At 34.7% G+C, this 22,890-nt stretch overlaps 1 protein-coding gene across 1 annotated transcript in view; it reads right to left on the reverse strand.

Annotated features, from left to right (window-relative positions):
• LOC143256737 (guanine nucleotide-binding protein G(o) subunit alpha) overlaps nt 1-22,890 on the reverse strand; it is a 93,297-nt gene that overhangs the window by 45,183 nt on the left and 25,224 nt on the right. Inside the window, exon 3 of the mRNA XM_076514352.1 lies at nt 22,680-22,821. Coding sequence (XP_076370467.1) covers nt 22,680-22,821 — 142 coding nt within the window. The remainder of the gene's footprint in view (nt 1-22,679; nt 22,822-22,890) is intronic.

Raw genomic sequence — 22,890 nt, forward strand, 5'->3', positions numbered from 1 at the left:
CTACCAACGAACTTAAAAGTAAGGAGAAAAAACAGTTTATCTGCAATTATAATTACGACAGTCAACGTTACAAGGAATGTTTTTCCAAACAGATTTATAATAGGACTGTAGAAAAGAAACTTTAAGATTTGATAATAAATTACCTTAATGGAATATTTATGAATGAACTAGTACATGTAAATACTCAGCAGTTATCAAAATATTGAATGATTATAATTTCATAATATTATGGAAAAATAAAACTGAACTACAATATTAAGTATTGAAAAGTTGCATTGTTTCGTTTAAAATTTATCTGCATGGAAACTTCTGCAATACTATCACGCAAGAAATAGTTCAATTAAAATTCGATTAATATTCGCGCCATGTCAGGTGCACTTTCATTGCTAACTTCTAGTAACTGATTCCATGCTGTCACTATTTGTCTCCAGTATTAGATAAATACGTTTAGATAGTATGTGGTCTAAGCAGTACGTTGGTATTGTTTTGAATTAAGCACAAAGCTGCACAATGGGTTATGTGTGCTCTACCCACCACAGGTATCGAAACCCAGTTTTTAGTGGTGTAAGTCCACCGCCATACCGCTGAGCCACTGGGCGTCCAAAGCAATACGATCTCATATATATCACAACAGGTTCATTTAACACTTATATCATCGTAAACAATAGCTACAATATATATATTACAACAAGAAAGATAAGATGTGGACTGAGCAAAAGCTGTTGACAATATCTATAACCGAGATAGCAGTACGTTATTACTCATGTGCCCTTTTAGTTTATTATGTTAACATTGTTTCTACGCAAGTAGGGAAAATATCAGAGATACTGAATACTTCCAACAGATGGCGTCACGTTCCTTAATAAAAGATGAAATTCTTCTGAATCGACTAACCACACGTCCGTTTTCTTCCAATTGTAATGTTTACACCCTAACTAAGCAACAATCAAGCTTTTGGAACTGCGTGAAAATACGAGGGTTTATTCATAAAAACACATCCGCATATACATTATTATGAAAGGCTGAATAGTGGTGGGCAGTATATATATATATTTCTTTGCTTCACGATATACAAGTTTCTCTGTAACTAAGCACAAAGCTACGCAATGGGCTATCTGTGCACTGCCCACAACGGCTATCGAAACCCGAATTCTAACGTCATAAGTCCACAGACATACAGCTGTGAACCTAGGGGGGAGCAAGCTATACAGAGTTATAGCTTTAAAAAAAACTGTTCTAAAATATTATTATCCCAAGAATTACAAATAGAGGATCCTACGTACTTTATAAACAAACTTTTCACAACTTTGTGTATTCCAACTTCCTTAAGAATCAACAAATGCAATCATTATAATGGGTCAAGGGAAAATTATGTGAGTGTTTGGAGAGGGGAAGGGGGAAGTTGGCGTTTCTGAAGAATAAGGCCAATGACTTGAAATTAATTATAAACCAAAGGGGTGCGTGTGGGTGTTTTGTAGCGTTGTAACATATTTTTTTTACTCTTTATGTATTTATTTTTGGCGACATGCCATTTCCCATAATTTCTTCTTCTTACCTATGCATACCTACCCTCTTTAACACTGTTTACTTTATGTATTTTACACCGAAAGCAAGTGATTTCAGTTGTCTACGATTATCTGTTTATACCGAGTGTTGAAACAGGTTCAAACATAGGAATATGGTGTAGCATCAAAATTCCTCCGATACGTTCCCTAGGTGAGTCAGTTTAAGTTCCTAGGCTTACAATACTAAAATCTATGTTCAATCCCCACTGTAGATAGCCCATGATACGGCTTTACGCTGAAATGCAAACAACAACCTACTGTTAGTGAAAGGTATAAAACCAAATGAGTAATTTGAGGAATAATAACTATTATTAACCTCTAGCCGTTTTTCTATTGCCCCCCCCTCACTGGCACAGAGGTATATATGCGAGCATACAACGTTATAAACCGGGTTTCAATAGCCATAATGGGCAAAGCACATAGAGCCCATTGTGTGGCTTTGTGCATAACTAAAAACAAACCCTTTTTTATTTGGCCTCGTAATTTGAGGGTCGCGGGTTCGAATCCCCGTCGCACCAAATATGTTCGTCCTTTCAGCCGTGGGGGTGTTATACGGTTACGGTCAATCCAACTATTCGTTGGTAAAAGAGTGGCCTAAGAGTTGGCGGTGGGTGGTGATTACTAGCTGCCTTCCCTCTAGTCTTACACTGCTAAATTAGTGACAGCTAGCGCAGATAGCCCTCGAGTAACTTTGCGCGAAATTAAAAAAAAACAACAATTTGGCCTTAGAAGAACTGTTATCAATTTCGCGTGGTTTTGAGTGTACACAAGATGAAAACTGTATATCTGTTTGTCCTCATTTTAATAAGCACAAAGGTACACAATGGGCTATTTGTTTTGTGCTTACCACGAGTACGAAACCCGACTTTTAGCTTTATATGTTTTAAGACTTACACTGAGACACCAGGAGAAGGAACTTGTAAAAAAAAAACTGGAAATAGAAAAGTGCTTAAAGCTGTCTTAGAATTCAATGAAACATTAATTTAAGGGAATGACTGTCAATTATTCTGACAACTCTAATTGAATGATTAATTTTTAAATTAATTTGAAGAATAAATATATAGTGTTCTGATTTCAAATACTTGTCGATCACGGGTTCGCCCTGTGATCGAGCTCTGCATTTCGGAACAAGCACGTCTAGTTCGAATATCTTCAACTCCACAAAATGGGTGAATTAGAAGTGAAGAGTCAGTCTCGTAGCGTAGATACTGAATGGTAAGGTACTTATGACTGACTGCTTACCCTTTGGTCGTAATTCAAAATTAGAGATGGTGACAGATACTCTTAGAAGGTTTGCCAAAAATAAAAACTGATTATTCAATTATTTTTATATTTCTTTCTTAGAAGTATAAATTAGCTTTTTTAATTTTATCCAAAGAAATACAACAAACTTTCGTGGACAATTATTATAATTGTTTATTATTCAATAATGTTGTAGTATTAAAGTAACAGTCTACGAACGTTGTATTACGTTATATCAAAAGTACACTTTATTACATTAAATATCTAATAACTTCCTTGCATTACAAAGAGTTCCCTGGCGAGACAGCGATAAGTCTACTGATTTACGACGCTCAAAGCAAGGGCTCTATTTCACTGAGTATACACAGTATATAGCCCAATGTGGATTTGTTGTTCAAAAAAGAAAAATAGACACACACATACTGTAACAAACGCCTAGTAATCGACACTTCATTGAAATAAAAGTCCCATTATTAACTAGGAGTTACTGTTAATCCAGTAAAAATATATTACAAAATTAAATTTTCTATTACAAAAAATAAACAGTATACGTGCATTTGTGTTCACAACAGGAAGTAAAAGCTATATCTAATGATGTTAACATAAATGTTTATATTTTTTCTCTATTTGTTGTATATGCATTACGGAGTGCAGTTTTAATTTTACAAATGAACCGTGTTATTCAATAAAAAATGTAACATTTTTAGCACTAATTAGAAGTCTGGTCAAATTTTACGAAGTTTAAGTTTTTCACTGAATTAAAATTTTCCATATTTTAACTTGTTTTAATGAAGCGAGACTTCAGCTTTCATTTCATTGTTAATTACTTTCGTGTTGTGTATTAATTAGAAGTTCATTTTTATTATGAAGAAGCATATGTATGAAAGAAGACTTAGAAAAATACAACTAAAGTATTTTTCTTGTTTTCCAATGTAACAAGTAGGCTTAACAAAGTTCAATACAAAATTAGTTTAATATATCTACATTAGATAATAATTTTTGTTTTGTTCGATTAAAATGTCTTATCTCTTTCACCTATGTCAGTTAATATTTTTTTAAAAAGGATAAATTTGTTCCATATACGTTTTAGAGTACATAATAACACATAAAAAAAAACTATTGTCTAGGATACGTTTACACTCCTTAAAAGCCTATTTATTTTTACATATTTGTAAACATCGAAATTATGCGGTATAAAAACATTTTAAGTTTTATTTCGAAAAAAAAAAGATAAAAATAAGACAAACAGAAATCTTAGGATCTTACGGGTACACATTAAGATATAATTATGTTAATTATGTTTGTCTGCGATATTACAGGATAAATGTTGTTTGGTGAAGCCATAATAGTTGGATAAGTTGCTGTAAATTGTTTGACAAGGCCAGAAAATTTAAATCACTGAAAAGTTTCTAAAAGAAGTGAAACGTAACAAAACGCAAATGACTGATGCCGAAAAAATAAACTATTTATAAGCACTTTCCTACAAAATGTTTTAATTAAGTGATGGCGTTTTGTGAGCGTTCAAATATACAAAAGTAATTGAAGAAACGCTTTTTCTCCTTTGTTTTGGATTTCGCGCAAAGCTACTCGAGCGCTATCTGCGCTAGCCGTCCCTAATTTTGTAGTGTAAGACTAGAGTCATCACCACCCACCGCCAACTCTTTTGCCGACGAATAGTGGGGTTGACCTTCACATTATAACGCCCCCACGGCTGAAAGAGCGAGCATGTTTGGCGCGACGGGGATGCGAACCCGCGACCCTCAGATTATGAGTCGCACGCCTTAACCCATGCTATGCCGGGCCTCCTCTTTTTGTGTTACCCCACTACGATTTAGCGGAATATTTGATGGCTTAAACCTGCTAAAAAAAAAAAGGTTTTAAAACGGTGGCTAGCATAGCAGAGATAATCCATTGCATATTAGGTTTGTGTTTAAAAAAACATAAACAACAAATTATTGTAATATTTTGGAGGGGATGGAGATGTACCACGAACGTCGTGGTGTGGTCTACGTGCATTTAAAACAAAGTATTTTAAATGTAAGGAGATGCTTTTCAGTTCTTTCAGTATGAATTATCTATTTTATGTTATATGTAACTGTTTATTTTCTTAAACGCCATCCGCTATCACAACGGTAGAATCTGGATTTCAAGGCCCTTTGTGGGCAGGGCACAGATAGCTCATTGTGCACCTTTGTGCTTAATTACAAACAAACAATAACTATTTTATTTATTTATCAACTTATTGTTTCTGTACTTACTTATTCTTTACAAACAGAACAAACGCTGTTATCACATGTTTCTTGTAGCACTTTCGTATACCTCTCTTTTATGTATAAAAATAAACATATTTCGCACCAAAATACTCAAATTTAAACAAAAGAGATATCCACTTTATAGATTACAAGTCAAAACTATTTCTTCTGGTTATTTGGCATCGTTGTCCTGAGTTCTGGTTTTAACGTTTTTAACAAGGAAGATCAGCTCCCAACAGTAATTATTCGTGATTTCTAAAAAATAAAAAATTCTGGAGCTGGTTAGGCTTAGGTAACAAAACTATCTAATCATTTACTCACTAGAGTTTTATTATATTCCAGGTGTTGCGAGCCGTTTAATGCGCGTGAAAGATTTCAATATTTTTTATTCTTATTTGTAACTAGGTTAAGTCTAGTTTAGAACCACGTCCTACTTTTTTAAAGACACAGCTTGAAATTCAAGTAACAGTGTCTGTTAGATTTAGAAATTGTTTATATTTTTGAAATAAACCACCAAATGAAAAGAACTCGAGACGGTTGTAAAGTCTATAATAATAATAATAATAATAATAATAATAATAATAAAAAAAAAAAAAAGAGTTCTATGAAAGTCAGCTATTAAGCATTGCAGCATTAATATGAAAAAAACAAAAAACGTTTCACCGGTTAGATGTTAAATGCAGACTTTAATCATTGACTTTGGGTAATTGGTTTATGATTTTATAACGTATTCCATAAATAACATCAGTAAAATTATGATACAGGTTAATTTCATATGTTTATTTTCATATTGAAGTTACACCCCGCTAGTACAGCGGTATGTCTACGGATTTATAACACTAAAATCAGGGATTCGATTCCTCTCGGTGGGCTGAGCAGATAGCCTATACGGCTTTGCTATAAGAAAAACACACATATTGAAGTTTGAATTCAACACCTTAAAATGTAAGCTCTTAATACGCATTTACATAAACGTATAAATTACTAAACGAGACAGTTATCATCTTCGGAAAAAGTCGAGTTTCAAAATTAAGTTAAAGTCAATGTTCGAAAGTATATTGAAAATTCACCCCTGGTTAAGCGAGAAATGAAGATTTTAGTTTTCTAATTGGATAGGAGTTTTATTGATTTAACTAAAATAAACAGAGATTTATTTATTTAAAGCCTTGCTTAATATCTGGAATACACTAAATAATTAGATTTCCTTCTTTTTGTTTTGTAATTTACCATCAAGCTACACCAGTAGTAGTTATCTGTGATTTACCCGTCACGGGTATCAAATCTGATTTTGACAGCCTTTACACTTACCGTTGAGCAACCGGGGAGAGATTCCCTTGAACTATAAATATACCATTTTTACTGACGTAATGTATCTCTACCCTTATGTCCCTACCCCCACTTGTAATCTACACCACATGCGTGCATAAGGGGTTTAATTATCAAAACATTTATATGTGATAAAACTAAACACCTTGTAGGTGTATACATACTTGTAACAAAGAAGGAGCAGTTGGTATTTTGAAAATTCTGTGTAGAATTTGATAAATAAAGTTAATGAACTTTTGATCTGTATAACTAGTAACTAATGTGTGTGTGTGTGTTTTCCTACAGCAAAGCCACATCGGGCGATGAATCCATCGAACCTCTGATTTTAGCGTTGTAAATCCGTAGACTTATCGGTGTACCAGCAGGGGACAGTAATTAATAAATACAGTTTCATACCTTTTATAAATTTGTCTCGATTATAATGTAGAATAAATTTCTTATGACATTTACAATTAAAACAGAGCAATAGAAAAGTATTATTGTGACTCAAGTGATAAGTACTTAAAAAAAAAAGACTTATAATATATAATGTGAGTATTGGTAACTAAACATTTACACGTTCTAATCTAGAACACGTTAATCGTTAACCAGAAAGCATTAGAAAGCAAACAAAAACATCTAAATGAATAAACTTCTAAGTTTATTTAAATATTATTTTTAATTGTATCACAAAATGCTGTTTTCTTTTATGAATTGACATTTAAGTACTCTAGCAAGTATTTTTTAAATAAAAAATGGAAAAAAATCCCATGAAAATTGTTCAGTTTAGAACTTGAAATATAGAATTTGTATTCCATTGTGTTAAAATATAGAATTTGTATTCCATTGTGTTAACTTTCTGGTACTTCAAAATGAAATGTTCTCCTCCACGGATTCAGTAGAGCCTGCTAATAACGAGATGTAGGAGCAGAAAACTAGTTAAACTGCATTATCCTTATTTTAATTTATTTGTGGAAAAAAAGAAACTAGGCACAGTGTAGATCTCTCTACAGATCTGTTACAGACTGAGGAAACACCGTTATATAATGCGTATCCTTGTCAGGACGTGCGTGCTACCCACATCACTCTTAATTATTCCAGTAGAAATATACAGGATGACAAACTAAAGGTACCACTCGACCTGCCCGTGTAAAAGATCACCACCTGTTTTTACATGCTGTGGTCTACTTTACAGAAATATTTCCCAAAATAAAGCACGTGTGACACAATAGAAGAACAATAAGTAAATAGGGCGAAAGGAACTTGGCCACATTTCTTTTTACCATTGTTCTACTTCTAAATCCACATACACGTATATGCACGACAATTTTGAAAACTTTAAAGTGAAATTTATTTGTGCATAATATTAAATTATCATTATTATAACCTGCCAGTCTAATATAAAACACATAGTAATTCATTTTTTTGTAGAATGAATATCAATTTGCAAAATTAAAACAAATAACCATCTTAAAGTGCTTCCTTATTCAAAAATGTCACACAGTACCTAATTTTAAAATGTATAAACGTTGTCCTGTGGCTCAATTGTAAGTTTATTGGTTTATAATTCTTAAAATTGAGTTTCGATACCCACAGTGCGCATAGCCTATAGAGCTCATCGTGTAACTTTAGGTTTAAAAATGTAAAACGTATTTAACAAATCCAAGCTAAGGTGAGATCCGAACGCATTTTGTAAAATGACATTGTAATTGGCATACTTAAGCTTTGCCATCAGGCCATCATTTCGCTTTGGCTTTTCCATCTATTCCTAGATGTTAAAGTTATCTGTTTTAACTCGGGTCGCACTTACACCTCTAGTACCTATGGAATGAATTAAGTTACCATTAACCATTTGAAAGCAAGAAAGACATGTTACAGATGTCAAACCAAATTTACAGTCTTCTATTTCAGTTCATTACTTACCTTCGTAAACGCTTTTACATGCTCGCTTTGTTTACACCACATTTCACTTTCACAACAAAGAGGAAATAATTGTAAAGCTTGTTGACGGCTCATTTACAAGAATCCGAAACAGATATGCGATTGCTACTTTTATTGTGATGCAGGATTGTCTAGATACATTTAAAGACATGCAAACAATGGAATTCCGGTATCTGAAAAAGCTGTGATTTGTCCAAAAGTATGACCTTGTTTCCACAGTAACAATATCGCTACCTCAGTCTTTCGTCAAATAACTTTAGTGAACCCAGAACTGCGCATTTAGATACCTTGTACAAGGAATCTAACAGAATTAAGCAAACATTTTTAAAATGTTCTTCGTACAAAATTGTCGTATTGTTTAATTATATGTATTGTGTATTTATTAAAAATATTTCCTAATAAAATAAGTATTATATTTTTATTTTGTTCTTTAAAACCTGAACAGTTAAGAATTCTGACTTTGATACTAGAAAAGGGCAAGAAAACAAATAATAAAAATCAGGGATATTTTGAAAGCTTGTATAGAAATACTCTATAAGAGTATAGTACACTACAGTATTGTGTACTTTATTAAATTTAATCAACAATAAGATTCAATCCGAAGCAAAATTCGAATTCCAACAGCCAGCATAATCTACTCAGACAGAAGCTTTGTTTTAGAATTCCCACCTGCCTTTAGGTCCTCAAACCAGCAATTTTACACTAACGGTTTGGATTGTTTGCTTTTGAATTTTTCTCAAAGCTGCACGAGGACTATCGACGCTAGCTGGCCCTTATTTAGAAGTGTAAGACTAGAGGAAAGGTAGCTAATCATTACCATTCACTGTCAGCTCTTGGGCTGCTCTTTTACCAACGAATAGTAGGATTGACCGTCACATTATAACGCTCCCATGGAAAGAGTAAGCACGTTTGGTGTAATGTGGATACGAACTCGCGACCCTCAGATTACGAGTCGAGTTCCTGAACCGCATGGCCATGTTATACTAACGGCTACTGAGATCCATGACGAGTCGAGTTCCTGAACCACATGGCCATGTTATACTAACGGCTACTGAGATCCATGACGAGTCGAGTTCCTGAACCACATGGCCATGTTATACTAACGGCTACTGAGGTCCATTCACCAATAAAATTAACAAAATTTAAGATAACTTTATTACCTCAAAACCCTCTCCATTTCAAGTTACTATTGGCCTGACACCTGGTGGTTAAGGCGCTCGAGTCGCAATCTGAGTATCACACATTCGAATTACCTTCGCTGAAGGTGAACGTCGTGGCAGTGTTATAATCGTATAGGCAATCCCACTATGCTTTGATAAAAGAGTCACCCAAGGGCTTGCCATGCGTGGTGTTGACTAACTGTCTACCTTCTCGTCTAACACTGCTGCATCAGAGACAGCTAGCTCACATATCCCTGCTGTAGCGGAAGTAACAATCACTTTACTGTACAGTAACATTTTCTTTCTACTGCACTTCGATAAGGAGCAAAACAACAACAACTTTAGAACTTTATGAATGTTTATCTGTTTATCTAAAACAAATATCGAGTTACGTTTTTTTAATGTGAGGTGTTTAGATCCGTTCAAAAATATAATAATAGTGGCTTTGTTTTGAGTTAAACACGAAGCTGCACAACGGGCTATCTGTGCTCTGTCCAAGAAGGATACCGAAACCCATTTTCTACTGGTATAAGTCTGCAGACATACCACTGTGCCACTGGTGGGCAGTAATAGTGGCATTTAGCATTTGGAAACGGTTGTGGCAATAATCCAGATTTGATCAAAAATTCGGTTCTGAAAGTTGAGTCACAGTAGTGTTACCTCTTCTCATTTTGACTTGACTGAAGTCACTGGTATGCTTCTAAATACAGAACTGGCTGTATTAATTTCTAAGTACTTTTCATTTCTGTTCTATATCGTAAGTTTAATTTTAACCTGAAGCTAAACTTGATTTAATCCACCAGACTGTAAACCTAAAAATCTATGGTTCACATCTCGTTGCAGCAAAATCGTACTCCGCACTTTGGGTCTTTGAGTGCGTTATAACAGTGACTGTCAAATAAACACCACTCTTTGATTAGAGTAGCTAAAGAGCTGGTGGTGGGTGATACAGGCCAGCTGTCTACCCTCTAGTCTATCAGTTCAAAACTACGGAATACAAATGCGAATAGCGCTTAAGAGGTAAGGCGCAAATACCCTAAACAAACAAACCGACTTAGATCTGTATCAATTCGAGTTTATTTAGTTCACTTAATGCAGAAGTGCTTACAGTGAAAGCATGAATATCAAACAAAAATGGTGCATCAGCCCTAGTTAATAAATTATTCGATAACTGTTGAAAGGTATGGTATGCCAGGAAATGTAATAAACATACGAAAACTTTTGCAAACATTTAATACGCGAAAATGTTCTGGCCTTGTTATGTACACTAAATGGTTGAGATTAGAATTGGTGCTCCACAATTCCAAAGAAAATAGTGCATTTATAACGTAAGAATTTGGTTTGAACTTCGCGCAAAGCTACACGAAAGCTATGTGTGCTAGCCATCCCTAATTTAGTAATGAAAGAACGCCGGAAAGGCAGCTACTCACGGCTGAAAAGGTAAGCATGTTTGGTGCGACAGGGATTTGAACATGCCACCTTCAGATTAGGAGTTGAGCGAACTAACCAACTGGCCTAGGACATAAGAATGAGTGGGAGACAAAAACACGTTACCTTACTGTCTCTTTTTTTTTTCTAACACAGAAGAGGAGATAGATAATGATTCGACATGTAACATTTAACATTTTTAATGTCCTATACTATAAGGGTTGAGTATGTTACATTAAAACGATCTTGGAACCTCAACATATCATTACAGCCCACGCATCCGCATCTGATCACGCTCCATCTGATATTTGTGAATCTTTACAATAGCCATGCAACGTAGTTCCCGTTACGAAAGGTTCGTTTAATGACATAGCAGTAAAAGGGATGTCCGCATCTTAGAAATTCTACATCTTCAACATGAGCATATCTTTTTAATATTAATTTTCTACATTGTAAAGACTGTTACATACCCTTCCCAAAAGTGATTAGTTTTTTTTTATGGCAACACACTACCTCCTTCGAACAACAAAGAAAGTCAAATGTAGTTCTGCTATGACTTTGTATTGTCTGTGGTTGTGACGTGATTTACTAATATTAGTATTCGGATTGCTTTAATATAATGTTTCGTTTTGTTATTATGCGCACAATGGGCTATCTGTGCTTTGCCAAACACGAGTATCGAAACCCGGTTTCTAGCAGTATAAGTCTGCAGACGTACCACTGTGCCACTGGGTAACATAATATATTAACCTACCAGGTTTTAAATTGTTATTATTACTGCATGAAAGGTAAAAGAAGATGAGTGGGATTGGCTAATGGGTTCAGCTGATGTGATTTTGAGACAAGGAGTGGGATTGGCTAATGGGTTCAGCTGATGTGATTTTAAGACAAGTGTATTAATTATTATCGACTACGTATGTGACAAGTATAGGGGCTTTCAATGTTCTCATGTTTGTGTAAATAACCTAAAGAAGTCCAGGTAATTTGTTAGCGAGACTTTGAAGCGAAACCAGGAATTATGTGAGCGATTAGAAAGAATGAATCAACGAGTTCGCTCAACCATATTGCACTGTTTCCCTATAACACAGTATCTCTATCAAGTTCTGCATTATACTTTTTATGACTTTAATTAGAGCAAATGCCAATATTGTGTTGCATAGAGTCCCAGACGAAATGGTATATGGTCACGCCTCTATGCCCGCGTTAGGCGCCATTTTAGTAAGGTAGCGCCAAATATGTGCAATAAAATGGTTTTCACGAAGTCAACGATATCTAGGGCTGATGAGTCATCGCAATGCTGTAATCGACTCTCACGATGATTCAGCATTTGCTTTATTTTCCTTTTGTAGCTCAGACAAGAAAAATTACAAAAATCTACATAATGTTTACCTTTCGAGTAAGTATTAAAATGTCTTGATACCGAATTTAATCTACTAATTAGACACAAGTTTTAATGGACTTGACTTCATGCTTTGTCGAAGCAAAACGATGTTTACCTGCATCTATTAAACCTAATATACTGCAACCAAATGTGTTCCAAATGTATAAAGTCAAGGCTAAAATGACTGTTACGATTGTTTCACTTTTCGATATAAGGTATAAAAACAAACAAAAATTAATACAGGGCACACAACAACTTTAGTATGGCAGAATATGAAAATTTATCTGACCGAAACATTTAACCAAGGTAAAGTAATTGTAAAGTACTTTTTATTTTTTAACTCTGTGGCTAATAATAATCTAACATAAGTAAGACAAACATAATCATTTACATCAACCAAAACTGAAAATCTTTATACAGTCCCTCACTATCGCTTAAGTGTTTGTTTTGTTATTTTATTTCGTGCAAAAATACACGAGAGCTATCTGCACTAGACGTCCCTAATTTAGCAGTTTAAGACTAGAGGACAGATATCTAATCATCACCACCCACCACCAACTCTTGGGTAACTACTTTAACTAATGTATAATGGGATTGACCATAACACTATTATAACGTCCACACGGCGAACATGTTTGGTGTGACTGGAAATCTAACCCAAGATCCTCAGATTACGATTCGAGTGCCTTAACCACCTGGCCATAACGAGTCTTATTTCATTTAAACAAGTGCATAAAACTCGTATGACTGGACGTAAGTTGGGGAAAAATAAGAAAATATATTGGAAATAGAAGGTATATTTAATTGCATATGGTAATTCATTGAAAAATTAAATAAAGCAATGATTTTCACATATTTGTATCATTGCTCTGAAAATTATAAATTATTTTGGGGTTTTTCATAGCAAATACCACTGTAAAGACTGCAATATATAATATATAGCTTTAAATATTTTTATATAAATAAATAATTTACTGTAAAAATACAGCATATATTACTGAAGTTTTTCAGAAAAGACTTTTTATCATTATTTAGATGCGCGTGATGCAAATAATAGAGAATCATGAAACAATCTGCAATGTGAAGGAAAACAGTGTGAATAAACGTAAAATAGACTAGTGCGTGAACGGCAGCAAAGAGCTGATGTGAAAGAGAACAAAGAACAGAGGGAATGCAGATTTAGGGTGAGGGAAAGTAGGGTATAGACATGAAGCAGTTTAGTGTGAAAGGTACTGAATAACAGAAAGGAAGAAAAGTAAAATTAAGGGTGAGCAGAGAAATGAGGTAAACTAGTTTAAAATAAAAGAAGAAAAGTCCAACTCGTTAAGGTGAAATAACGAATAAATATTGCATAGGAACGAATGTAAGGTGGATTTGATATTCAAAAGTTTTGGACATATTAAGGCATGAGTAAAATCGAATCACGAAAATAGCAAAAAAAATAAAAATGAATCTTCTATCATACGTAGGTAACTTCCAAAATTAATTTTGAGATCAGTAGCGATGAATTTTGTATAATCATATAAAATTAATTTGGAAGTATATGCAACACATATATCCGTTTTTTTCATTGACTTATTTAATACTGATATTTTTATTATCGTTTAGCATTGTTGGAAGTTCGGTTGAGCCAAGTATCCGTGTAATCATGTGAACCACTTTCACAAACCAGTTGATCCTTGACCAATCAGCAGGGGCGTAGATCCTGGGGGTATGGGGGATATACATCCCCCTTCATTTTAGGTGGGGGGTATGGTGCGTACAATCATCCCCCCTACAGTTTGGTCTGTTGAATTTTTTTATTGCATCACAGGCCTACAAATTGTGTGTCTGTTCTTGTGATTCTCGTATTCTTACCAATCGAATTACATAATTAGGCCTAGGTATAGACTTTTTCAGTAGCCGAAATGTACATCTTTAATATAGGCATGCTTCTAAGCTTTTCGAACTAAGTGATAGTTCGTATCAGTCAGTAGGCCTAAGTATAAATGCAAGTATCGTGGTAACAAGATTACTCTGTGACTGCATGTTTACAGCTTTCAGGTTCACGTACTCAGAGATTGCCAATTTGCAAATTGAACAGTCCACATAAGTGGTTGCAAAAATCATCCCCCCATCGAGTGTAAAAAATCTAGGCCCCTGCCAATCAGATAGCAATTGTGAAGCAATAACCCATTTTATTACGTGTAATGTTAAGTGTGTACTTTATTACATTTAATATTTCATAATTACATTCGACTAAAAATACTTAATAACTGCTATATTATTGAATAAAAAAACTTTTATTAATCCGCAGTGCTATTAGTTCAGGCAAATTTATACATAAACATCAAAGTTTTCGTTTTTCTATATAAAAAATAAAACAAAAACAGGAAACATACACGTGCACTCAAGGCCTGTAACAAAACCTCATTTTAACGTGTTAAGTATTAATTCGATTTCTGTTTCCTGTACATGGATTACATATAATATGTATCTAATTTGGCAAATTAACTGTATTCTACTTTTAAATGAGTAAAACTTTTGTAGCATTTATTAGAAGAGTGGTCTAATTTTAGGATTTTTAGTTTTATTCAAACTTTAACTTTTATGCTTTGTCTGACTAGTTTTACACAAGAGGCGCTGCCTCTTTTATTTCCTCGGGGTAACTCGAGGTAGATACGAATCATAATCAGTCACAATAGTTCTGAGATGTATTAACAGTATTTGCAATTATAACACTACGGAAAATCATAACAGTACATTGTATGGTGTTTTATTTCCTCTTCATGTATTATCATTAGTCAAAATGTGCTTTATTGTTCACTTATGGTTTACGTACAAGAAAACGTTGAAAAGAAACCCCAACAAAATAAAAAACAACATTTATTCTGTATTAAGCAATTAATAAAAATATTCGCCGGTGTTTGATTTGAAAGTGAAAATACCGCTAATCATTTCAGTTTGTTGTCAAAATTGCATAATTATTGTAAGTAAACAGTCTCAAGTCATCATATTTTGCTAATGTACTATAGACTAAAGTTATTACCGTGGGCCGTTTTAGCCGTTTGGTGTTTCCAGTTCGGGTCCTGTCTCTATTGAAACGCTCTACATTTCGGATTTGTGGGTATGGTAATTTATAAATGTTGTTCAAATTCAACTATTACGTCGAATAAAAACTGAATAACTTTATTATCTCTAGTCTTTCATTTTAAAATTAGGGATAGCTATGCCTTTCTACAGCTTTTCATGAAAAAATATATAAACTAACTAAATAAACAAGACTACTGAGTAAAAATATGTTTTAAAGCTGCCTAAACACATAATATTCTTTATACATACTGCAAAAGAGTCGTTCAATGATCCATACACGGCAGGCTACTTTGCAAAATCATTGTTATCAAATGTTTCGTATTTTAACTTCTCATTACCACCTTTGCAGTCATCTACATTTTGGCTACATATTATGTATGTCTAATAACACCCTGGCCATACCAGGCCTTAAATTCAGGTTTGAATAAAACCATTTAAACTGAATAGTAGAGCCGGTTGTATCACGCCCTTATCTACTGCTACAATCAGTCTCACTGTGATGGGCTCGGCATGGCCAGGTGGGTTAAGGCGTTCGACTCGTAATCCCAGGGTCGCGGGTTCGAATTCCTGTCACACCAAACATGTTCACCCTTTCAGCCGTGGTGGCGTTATAATGTGACGGTCAGTCCCACTATTCGTTGGGAAAAGAGTAGCCCAAGAGTTGGCGAGGGGTGGTGATGACTAGCTACCTTCCCTCTGGTTTTACACTGCTAAATTAGGGACGGCTAGCGCAGATAGCCCTTGAGTATCTTTGTGCGAAATTCAAAACACAAACAATCCATTGTTCGTTTATGCAGAAAGTGGTTTTAAAATAAAGTCGCCAAGATAGATATAGTTTGTTTACATAAAAGTGAAGAAGTTATGATTTCCTCGAAGAAAAGCGTAATTAATGAAACACAATAGTGACATATTTAATAGTGAATACACCCCAAACTGTTTAAACTATTCTTCAGTTATTGACAAATTATGGTTTTCATCATATTAACAAAAACAGCCAAAGGAAGTCCTCACGGTAGAAGTTTCTTTTAGTCTTTACTTTCACGGGTTGTTCTAACCAAGGAACAGCAGGTATTAAAAATTGTGAATAATAATTTTAAACAATAAATCAGAATCAAAATTTATTTCGAACAAGGTACAGGTTTTGGCTACTAATGTTAACTAAATCCAGTGTATTTCAAAACATTTTCAGTAGGAAATATCAATGATTCATTGCAAGTGATGGTTTATCTTCATCAGGATAATATAATAAAAGAAACTATTAAAAATGCAGGAACATAAGAAATAGAAAAGGGAAGTTTTGCTCAGTAGCAGTGGTGTGGCACTACCTTTTAGAGTGTAGAAGTTCTTCCAAGATTTTTCATACATGTAACGTCACCACTATATTAAATAATTGATATTGAAAACTAATTTTTATTTATGACTTTCAAGTGTCGGGGGCCTCACTACGAAGAATTCCAGCATTACTATACCTCTCCAGAACACTCCAACATCACTACACCCCGCCAGTAACTCCAGCATTACTATACTCCTCCAGATAAATTCAGTATTGCTATAACCCTACAACGAACTTGAGCATCACTACACCCCTCTAGAGAACTCTAGCGTTACTATATCCCTCCAGATAACTCCAACATTATCATACCTCTCCAGAACACTCCAGTATCACTAAATCCCTCCAGACAACTCCATTATCACTACATACCTCCAGTGAGTTATAGTAGCATCATGTACCTCCAGATAACTCCAGTGCCAGTAAAACCCTGCTCAGCATACAGCCACAAAATTCCTTTTATAAAGGGTGTTTAAGCTTTTCTAGAAAAATGACACTTGTTTGTACATATGTGTGAGTTCACGTAAATGTGCAATCACAAAAACCAATACAATAACTACCAACTACTCCACTTATGAAATAATGAAAATGATAATTATAATATTTCGCTTTATACACATTTTATAAAGATAAATACTTACAAATGACTTTGTGATAGAGATAGGAATATTTAAAATTCATCAGTAGTATCCATTGATAATAATCTACTGTATTTAAATTATACAAAAAATTATATGATCATAAACAACTTTATCCCCTTTTTGCGAAGAGCCCTATAACTAATCACTTTAGTTAAACAGAATGCATGAAATGAAGTTAATTCAACAACTTAATTTTAGTTACTGTATGTCAAACAGAACGTGACAGACTGACTACTAGATACTATGATATTGTTTCCCTTTTGCATCGTTACTACACAACTTTTATTAAACGTCACATCACCATTATTAATTGAAGGCTTACAACTATTCGAAATACGTGGTTAGCACTTCGAAGGTGTGGGGACTGTGATAGTATAATAGATATTAAAAGACTTATCAGACTCTAGATGCTTGTGTAATATCACAACTTTCCATCAAGCACAGCAACGCGTTTCCCTTTGCTCTCATTGACGTTGGTAAGTGGATAAGCTGAAAGGTAATAGATTAGTTACGCCAAGCACTATCCTCTTTGATAAAGTACTATTCACGATTCAGTATAAGCTAAGGAAGTAGTGACTGAAGCACTGTTACTACTTACATTTAATAATAATAAAAAATCTGAGTGAGGCTCAAACAACCAAAGTAAAGATAAATAATGGTACAAATTTACTATATTTTTATTTTATTTCTTACAAGTTAAGTTTTGTTTGTTTGTTTTGAATTTCGCGCAAAGCTACTCGAGGACTATCTGCGCTAGCCGTCCCTCATTTAGCAGTGTAAGACTAGAGGGAAGGCAGCTACTAATCACCACCCACCGCCAACTGTTGGGCTACTCTTTTACCAACGAATAGTAGGATTGACCATCACATTATAACGCCAGCACGGCTGAAAGGGCGAGCATGTTTGGTGTGACTGGGATACGAACCCACGACCCTCGGATTACGAGTCGAACGCCTTAACACACTTGGCCATGCCGGGCCAAAGTTAAGTTAATAAACAAACTTATCTAACTTATCTTTAAGTCATAATTCTGGATATTTATAATTATTTGTGTAGTTTTTTTATCACGTACCTTTCGGAGGCAAAGTTTCGATAATATTATAAAAATAACATTTTATTTCTATAACATGAAAATGTGTTAATATTTTTAGTGTTTAAATATTAGTACTAATATGATGCTACACAAACTGGTATTGAGAATAATCCATTTCATTCAAAAGTACATTAATGAGATATTATTATAAATCATATTCAGAGAATCATAAGCTCCCTGCTATGTTATCAACTCAAAATTAATTCGTTCCCCATTGACTCCCAATAAGAAATTAAGGATACTCAATATTAATTGTAAATTTATAAATCATTTGCATTTAGATCATTATTTGTAATAACCGTTATTGAGAGTTATGTTATCGTTTGTATATTAAAATATATTTATAAGAAAAAAGAAAACTGTATCAACCTTGTTGGCAAATATCATAAATTGGATACATATCCGCATTTAATTAACTTCCCAATTTAAATAATTATTTAACTCTTTCCCAGGCTTTTTAAAATTATAATACGTTACGTAATAAATTGGAGGCTTGTCCGGGATATGAATCAGAAGACAAAATTCCATCTAAATTAAAACTCAAAGCATAATTCAGTTTATATTTATCAGTGCTAACACGAGTTGCTCATTTCTGATTATTAAGGTTTTCTTGAATTACCTTCACCCGAACAACTAGAAAAATATCACAAAAGTGAATTGCTTGAAATAATCAAAGCTTTAAAACTAGAAGTTAAGAAATTAATGATAAAAACAGCTAAAAAATGTATCATTGAAATATTAGTGTATGATGATTTATTACATGAAGAAATATTAGAGGAATATTCTAGTATTGCCACTAACTAATTAGAATTGAATGATAAAGACAACTTAGAAATTCAGCTGAGACTCAAACAAATCGAGCTTGAGAGGGCTCGTATCGAAGACGAGAAAGAACAAGCTTTCTTGTATGAATTGAATTTATTTATGCATCCAAAAATGTAATGAACTCTAAAGCAACGACATAAATGCATGCCTGTGTTCAAAACACTGAATAAAACCCCAAAGTATTTTAAATTTTAAAATTAGCAGTAAACGACGTACGACTGTAATTATTGTCAATATGTGGATTAGAAACATACTGTAGTTCGCGTGTACAAAATAAGGTTACCACCTTTTCCAAACAGAGATAGAGGATGCACTACACCCTTATCTTAAATGATAAGGGTAGCGTCCTTCGGATAATAGGTTGTCCAAGGGCGTCCTCCGTCATAAAAGATTCGCATAACTGGATAACTAAACGCCATTGTTACGTATTGTTTTACTGCAACTGATGATGCTAGGTGGGGTTTATCAGAATTTGCAGTAAGAGGTCTATACGCCAGTGAACATGATTTTGGTAGAACGAAATCATCTATAATCAGAGAACTTCCGAAAGCGCTCGGATTACAGATTTTTTTTTTTCATTTTGTATCAGGAGTTATTGAACTGTTGTGTTTTTCTAACATCATGAAATGGTACAATGAAACGTGTGTTTGATATTGAAATGTTTCGTTTAAGAAAAAATACTGTTCTTGAAACAGATGACTTTAGTAGTCTTAAACAAAACGTTAGAGGAAATGATTCAAATATAGGAGGTGTGTGTGTTTCTTATAGCAAAACCACATCGGTCTGTCCGCTGAGTATACCGAGGGAAATCGAACCCCTGATTTCAGCGTTGTAAATCCGTAGACTTACCGCTGTACATATATGATATAGTTGTTTTCTGAAATAAGAAAACTAGTGGCAGCACTATAGCACAAATGCACTGCCTATCAATAGCATAGCTTTGGCCAATCAGAACTTGTCATTTATACATGATTTTAAAGTGTTGGAGCTTCATAATCAGTCCAAGGGCCCGGCATGGCCAAGTGTGTTAATGCGTTCGACTCGTAATCCGAGGGTCCGGGTTCGAATCCCGGTCGCATGGAACATGCTCGCTCTTTCAACCGTGGGGGAGTTATAATGTGACGGTCAATCCCACTATTCGTTGGTAAAAGAGTAGCCCAAAAGTTGGCGGTGGGTAGTGATGACTAGCTGCCTTCCCTCTCGTCTTACACTGCTATATTAGGGACAGCTAGCGCAGATAGCCCTCGAGTAGCTTTGCGCAAAATTAAAAAAATCAGTCCATAAAGCCGCATCTCAGCACGTAAATGCGTAAGATTGGTACACATGTTCAAGAAAACAAGTAATGTCGTTGTGTAAAACATAACAATAAAACACATGCGTACTGCTCATTTCTAGTCACCTTAGCAGTATAAACAGTTTTAGCCGAGTGAGCTTTGTTACCTTTCTTTGTTTATCCGTTTTGAATTACGCGCAACCTATACAAGGGCTAGCTGAGGTAGCCGGCCATAATTTAGCAGTAAAAGGCACATACATCACATGCACAGAAATGAAAAGCATTACACCCACCAAACTATCCAAGTCTGTATGTTTAGAGTTTTTGTCCTGTTTGCTCCCCTTGTCCCCCTCTTCCTCTTCACAGCTCTTTTGTTAAATGACAGTTATTAAAAGAAAATTAAAGCAAGTTTTAATTAACCTCCGATATAACGTATGTTGTTTTTTATAAATCAAGAAAAATATTTTAAATTTATAAACTAGTACCATTTTCTGATATAAAAGTTTGGAACTTACAAAATAAAACGTCGTAGTAACCTCAAAATTAGATGTTACGTGAAAGTATACATCGACATGATAATGTTGCTTACTGAAGAAACATTCACAATATATGCATAGAGCGCCACATAGCTGATAATTATACGGCGTAATAACAGCTAGCTAAAAGATATATTTTTTAGTGCGTACGTCAGTGAGTGAATGCTGAAACTAGACTTGTTGCGTGAGCAGTTAAAGTCACCAGAGAATTTCTCTGCATATCTGAGGACTTTTCAGAAAGGATTATCTAATATCCATTAGTTTTGAGTCAGTGAAAAAAACGGTAATTGGTTTTGTATAGCTTCCATGACGAATTGAGCAATTTGGATGCGAAAGTAGGTAGAAGTACAGTGATTTTTTTTTGTACGTGATCCGTTATTCAAAATCAAATGTTAATGTTTTTGCAAATTAAAAAGCAAAATTCTCACAAGCATTTAGACCACACCGTTCAAGGCATTCTTAAGAGGTGGCTAAACCTCTTTGTTAAGTATAAGGATAAATGTTGTGATTTAAATATATTTTTCTATGGTCTCTCCAGTATCTCAACTGTGAGACTGCAGACTTATAACGCTAAAACTCTGGATTCGATAGCCGCGGACCCGGCATGGCCAAGTGGGTTAAGGCGTTCGACTCGTAATTTGAGGGTTGCGGGTTCGAATCCCGGTCGCATGGAACATGCTCGCTCTTTCAACCGTAGGGGCGTTATAATGTGACGGTCAATCCCACTATTTGCTGGTAAAAGAGTAGCCCAAGAGTTGGCGGTGGGTGGTGATGACTAGCTGACTTCCTCTAGTTTTACACTGCTAAATTAGGGACGTCTAGCGCAGATAGCTCTCGAGTAGCTTTGCGCGAAATTCAAAACAAGCAAAAATCGATAGCCGCGGTAAGCACAGCACAGATACCTATTTGTAGCTCTGTGCTTAAGAAGAAATAGCCAAACTAATTTACCTATGATAAACTTGGCCATCAAGGTTTTTTAAAATGCATTATTTACTATTATTCAAGGCTAATGCGAATGAATATTTTAGTCATGAACGTGTTTCGACAACTCTGTGATGTAAATATATTCAAACGATTTCAGAATCCAGCAGTAACTTGTCACATAATAGCATCTCGGTTTGTCGTATTGATTTAAATGCCGAAAACTTAAATGATAGTAACACTTCTTGTAAGGTGCTCCATTCGTTAAATTCAAATAGTACCTTCTCTTTTCGTATTGACGTGTCTCGGAATGCCCCCCCCCCCCGTGGCACAGCGGTATGTCTGCGAACTCACACTGCTAGAATAGAAACCGGGTCTCGATACACTTGGTGGACAAAGCACAGATAGCCCATTGTATAACTTTGTGCTTAAATTCCAAACAATCAGTCAAGTGTTTCGGAACATTCAATACATTGTCTATGACGCTTAAAAGTATTTTTGTTGGTGGTGGTGTTATATGGTTTCTTATCTCCTTTTTTCTTTCACTAGAGCTTTTGTGATTAGGCGTATTTCTTGGCTGCACTCGAGAAAATGTTTTGCCTACTGGTTGTTTCAATAGAGGGATGGATTATTTCATATATAACTACAAATGTTGCACGCGTGTCAGATTTTTATAAATACGCTACTTCATTGACCACAACCACAACCACCTACCTCTCTCTCGTTGTTCCGGAAGCTTATTCCAAGATTCGGCATGGCACGGAGAATTGCTACAATCGACTGGATCGTGTTACTATAGACAACAGGTTTATATTGTCGAAAATCTTCCTGCGTAAAGCCGCTGTCGTGAATAATTCTAGAGAATAGTCAAGAGAAAAAAATTTCATAAGAAAACTGTGGCATAAAACTAGTATTAGCTCTTTAA

This window comes from Tachypleus tridentatus, chromosome 7 (assembly GCF_004210375.1).
Source record: "Tachypleus tridentatus isolate NWPU-2018 chromosome 7, ASM421037v1, whole genome shotgun sequence".
NCBI classification, from domain to species: Eukaryota; Metazoa; Arthropoda; class Merostomata; order Xiphosura; family Limulidae; genus Tachypleus; species Tachypleus tridentatus.